The 4,080-nt window shown below is 49.5% G+C and overlaps 1 protein-coding gene across 1 annotated transcript in view; it reads left to right on the top strand.

Moving 5' to 3' along the window:
- The window catches only part of CSUI_003960 (amine-terminal region of a tm vesicle-mediated sorter), a 52,756-nt gene that overhangs the window by 43,723 nt on the left and 4,953 nt on the right, over nt 1-4,080 (top strand). Inside the window, exons 18-21 of the mRNA XM_068064155.1 lie at nt 90-315; nt 704-843; nt 1,594-2,426; nt 3,028-3,801. Coding sequence (XP_067923871.1) covers nt 90-315; nt 704-843; nt 1,594-2,426; nt 3,028-3,801 — 1,973 coding nt within the window. The remainder of the gene's footprint in view (nt 1-89; nt 316-703; nt 844-1,593; nt 2,427-3,027; nt 3,802-4,080) is intronic.

Below are 4,080 nucleotides of genomic sequence, written 5' to 3'. Positions count from 1 at the left end.
CGGAACAGCCACCGCAGGAGGAGGAAGAAATGCATTTCGATCTGTCGCATCAGGAACACCTGGACCAGATGGTGTTCATTTATATCCAGGTGGAATTTTACCACCTCCTCCGTCTCCTGGGATCGCCACACCCACGAGTAATGTCGGCATAGGAGAAAGAAATAAAAACCTTCTAGCAGCCTTCGATGCTGTCGCAGCAACGGCAGGTCCTTCTGGTGGGTTTGCCGCCTCTTACACTCCTGGAGATAATTTTGCCGACGGTTATCTCCATCCTGAACTCACTCCAAGAAGAAGAGTCAAGATTGCGAATCAAAGGTATGTCATAGTGATGATGTGCTCCCTCCCTGAGGGGTCCAACGGTACCTCGTCTGCCTCTTCTCGCCTTATTTCGTGCCACCAGTCAGATAAGGAAGAGACTCCTCCTGGATTCGCCATTGGACACAGATGATCGTGTTTTGGGGCGATCGGTCGGTGGTTGGGGTGGTCATGAGAGCCTTCTATTGTCGTCTTGAAGGTCTTGGGTCATCGTATATATCGACCCCTTACCTCGGTAATACTTCGTCAGGTGTACCGCAGTCTGTCTGTATCCTGCTGTGTGTTCCTGCTCTCCTTCATAGTTTTCCGTCCATTATCTGGATGAGCTTCTTCATCTAGCAGCAAAGACTGGATAGATGTGTCTATGTTGCCTTGTATTTCACCTCAGACCAGGAGTCTCGGAGACACCAGTAACCGTGACGTCCTTTGTTTCTGCTGCGCCTACTGCGCCGACACAGCCACCAGCCCCAGCGGGTGCCCCTCTACAACGGAAGAAGCTATGGACGTTTCTTATTGTCTCGAATACCGGTACGTTGTGCCTTGACTGCGGGTTGCCAAAGTGTAGTCTTGAGGGGAGAATCAGGCGAGAAGGAGACACACTCGTACTATAGCAAACGGAGTCACGCTGCAGTCTTGCACCTTGCCCGAGAATAGCTTCGAGAGAAAGAGCCAGGCGAAAGGACAGGGAGGGGAATGTATGAGGCAGTTGCACCGGTTACAGAGAGAGATTTGCTTGTGATGCATACTTAAAGATGTTACCCCCCTGTCACACGTAGCACATGAGGGAGACATACAGCCTTATCTTCACTTTAGCTAGAGAGCTGACGGTGGTCTAGGGTGGTGGTTATCATCGTGGAGGGGTTCTTGAGAGCGGAGTTCATCTGAGGAGTGGATGTATGCGCTTAGCAACTGAGGGTCACAGGCCGAGCTAGCTGTTGCCTTTCGTGCTTGTCTGGTAGCTCCTTTCCCTCCTCGGGTATCTTTGGCTGTATGCGGGTGGTGCGTGGTGTCTTATTTTTCGCCCCAGCACTGTTTTTGCCGGTGTGTAAGGGGCCTATTTCTCTCTTATCTCCCATATAGAGTTTAGGGTGGAGTCGCTGCTTCGATTGAGATTAGCGATGACCATAACATGACGACCCATTAGAAGAAGGACTGTGATAGAGTGAGGGTTGTGACTCCCCCTCGGCAACATCACACTCCTCGCCTTCTTTCTCCCATCCGAGGAAATAACGGTTTTGTTCCTCTGCATGCATGCAAAACGTCTTTTTTTGTCATCAGGTTCTCGTCTCTTGATGGTTTGTGAAACCCGTCGCATGGCTTACAAAGTCCGTGCTGGACTGATTAGCTTCGGTGATCAACTCAATCAAACTCATAGTGGTGGAGGAGGCGGGGGAAGTAGTCATCGACTTCCAGAGAGACCTCTCACAACAAGTGCTGTCCGTTTAAGAATTCCCCCTCCTTTCGATGGAGGTACTACAGCAACAGGACTGGAGAGTGTGTATCCAGGAGGTAGTGCGCTAAGTTTGCTTGATGACGCTCGAATGATCTCTGGTCTCCCTCCTACGAATGCTCCCGGGGCTGGGTATCTACGGTCCACTGCAGTAGTGGGGGGGCCTCGAGGAGATAGCGGGAGAACCCGGAGTCATGAAAGTTTATACGGATGGGATGACGGGGGGTTTGGAGGTGGTGGTGGATTATGCGGGGGGGTCGCATCCGCACCAGGATATGGAGAAGATCTCATAGAAGCACGGAGTCGAGTTGGGAGCTATGGCTGTTCGCCTCTCTATGATGCAGGCGACCCTTGGTTTGGCGATCTTCTGACGATGAGACAACCTCAACAGCAGCAGAAAGGTATCTTAGGTCTACTTGCGATCACGAACGGGCCGGTAGATGATGACGATTGGGACCAAGGCAGGAAGGAAGACGCAGATGAAGATGAAGTTCTAAGGGGGACACCGGCAGGAGGTCATGGTGGTATTGCTTCAAAGAAAAAGAAAAGAAAACACAAGAAAAATAAAGATCTCCATCAAAGACCTCCACCATGGCTAGGGGTCAGCTATGAATTCGTACTCCCAAGACTCACAGTCACATGGATTCATCAAAATGAAGTGGTAAGCACACTAACTCCCCTTCTCTGTATGTATATGTATGTATGTGGAAGGACGACGGCTGTTTCGTCTCGGTCTCGATGTGCCTAAGCGGGGAGATGAATGAGAGAAGAGAGGGTCTCGACCTGGTTTCACGTGGTAATCCATCTGTCTTCTTCTTTTTGGGACTGTGGTTCGACTGTTGTACTGTCATTCTACGATATGGGTTCTCTCTCCCCAACTTTCCATCCTTCCTCCCCAGGACGAGATCAAGCTCCCGTCTGTTTGTAACTATCTATATATATTCATACATATATGTATCGACATTCTTCCCTAGGTTCAGATTTCGCCTGTGTGTATCTATATCTCCATTTTCTTCCTTAGATAAGACCATCTCTGAGGTGGCCGGTCCATTGTGCCTGTCTGCCCTTACTATCTCGCGCTATGCATTCCTGATGTATCTATGTGCTAAGCTCTGACACCAGTCACTCTCACCAGACAGATGTTATTTATCTTCTCTTACAAGCCTCTTTGCATCTGAGTAATCCCTCGTCCTTTGTGTGTATGTATCTTTTTGTGTATTCCTTCTTGATTTCCCTCTCTTTGTATTCCTGTATGTATACAGGTCCTAGCCCTCCATATGACGAACTTCTCAGTGACAGGTACTGTGACTCCTAAGGATACCGAAGCAATCGTGCGGGCTTACCCAGCCTTAACACGAACTGCCGAACAGAAGCGAAAGCAGGTCGTGATGATCCCTATGCAGGGAATCGTTCATGTGGCTGATCTTCCTGGGTTTGAAGCAAAACAATTACGGCGAAGGTTCAGGCGTCATCGGCGGCGAAGACGACGTCGACGAAGAGATCGAGATGATCGCCATGGAATGTTAAGTGATTTATCAGACGCCGGAGGTTCAGATACAGATATGAGAGAGAATGATGGAGACACTTCTTCTTCAAGTAGTGACGATGGCTATACAAGTGTGGGGGATGCAGGGGGGGAATCGCATCAAGGATCTCGAAAGAAAGAACGAAAGAGAAGAAAGCGTAGAGGGGGGCACACAACTCCACCAGATTTCCGTCTACTTCTCTTCACTAATAGTACCGCATCGATTCTCTTTCAGATCTCTCTTCTACATCTTGATCACTTTGTACGTGGAGACATTCCTGTGATTCTCAAGAATACACCTCCTAAAGACTCCAGACAAAAAGATGTCTTTCTCTGGTTTAATGTACAACGGTCTCTAGTCGATCCTCGACAAGCTCCTATGTATGACCTCATCGAGCTCAAGCTCAGCTCCCTAAGTGCCAATATCGAACTCCTCGTTATCGAGCAGCTCATTCAACTCGCCGAGAAAGAAATGCAAATGCTCGAGATCTTCCAGACAAGTCGACAACAGGTAGGAGCGATCTACAGACATATACAGATGAATGCCTTTGATGACGGATGAAGAAGATCTAGAAAGAACCGAGAAAGTCAAGTGTATCACCGTTGTGAAGAGGAAGAGAGAGGGGAACCTCGTGTTCTGCTTGGGTGTCGGTGGGGCCATCCTTTCAATGCGGGGCTGGTGGGATGCCTACGAAGGCGCCTCTTGAGACTCTAGTGCATGAGAGAGGAGATGAGGAGCCATGGTTGTATTGAGGGGGGGAGATCGAGAGTCTGGGGGGGGGGGAAAGGG

Source organism: Cystoisospora suis, assembly GCF_002600585.1.
Source record: "Cystoisospora suis strain Wien I chromosome Unknown contig_1785, whole genome shotgun sequence".
Taxonomy (NCBI): domain Eukaryota; phylum Apicomplexa; class Conoidasida; order Eucoccidiorida; family Sarcocystidae; genus Cystoisospora; species Cystoisospora suis.
Note: the sequence above shows the minus strand (reverse complement) of the source record. Positions and strands in the feature narration are given on the sequence as shown.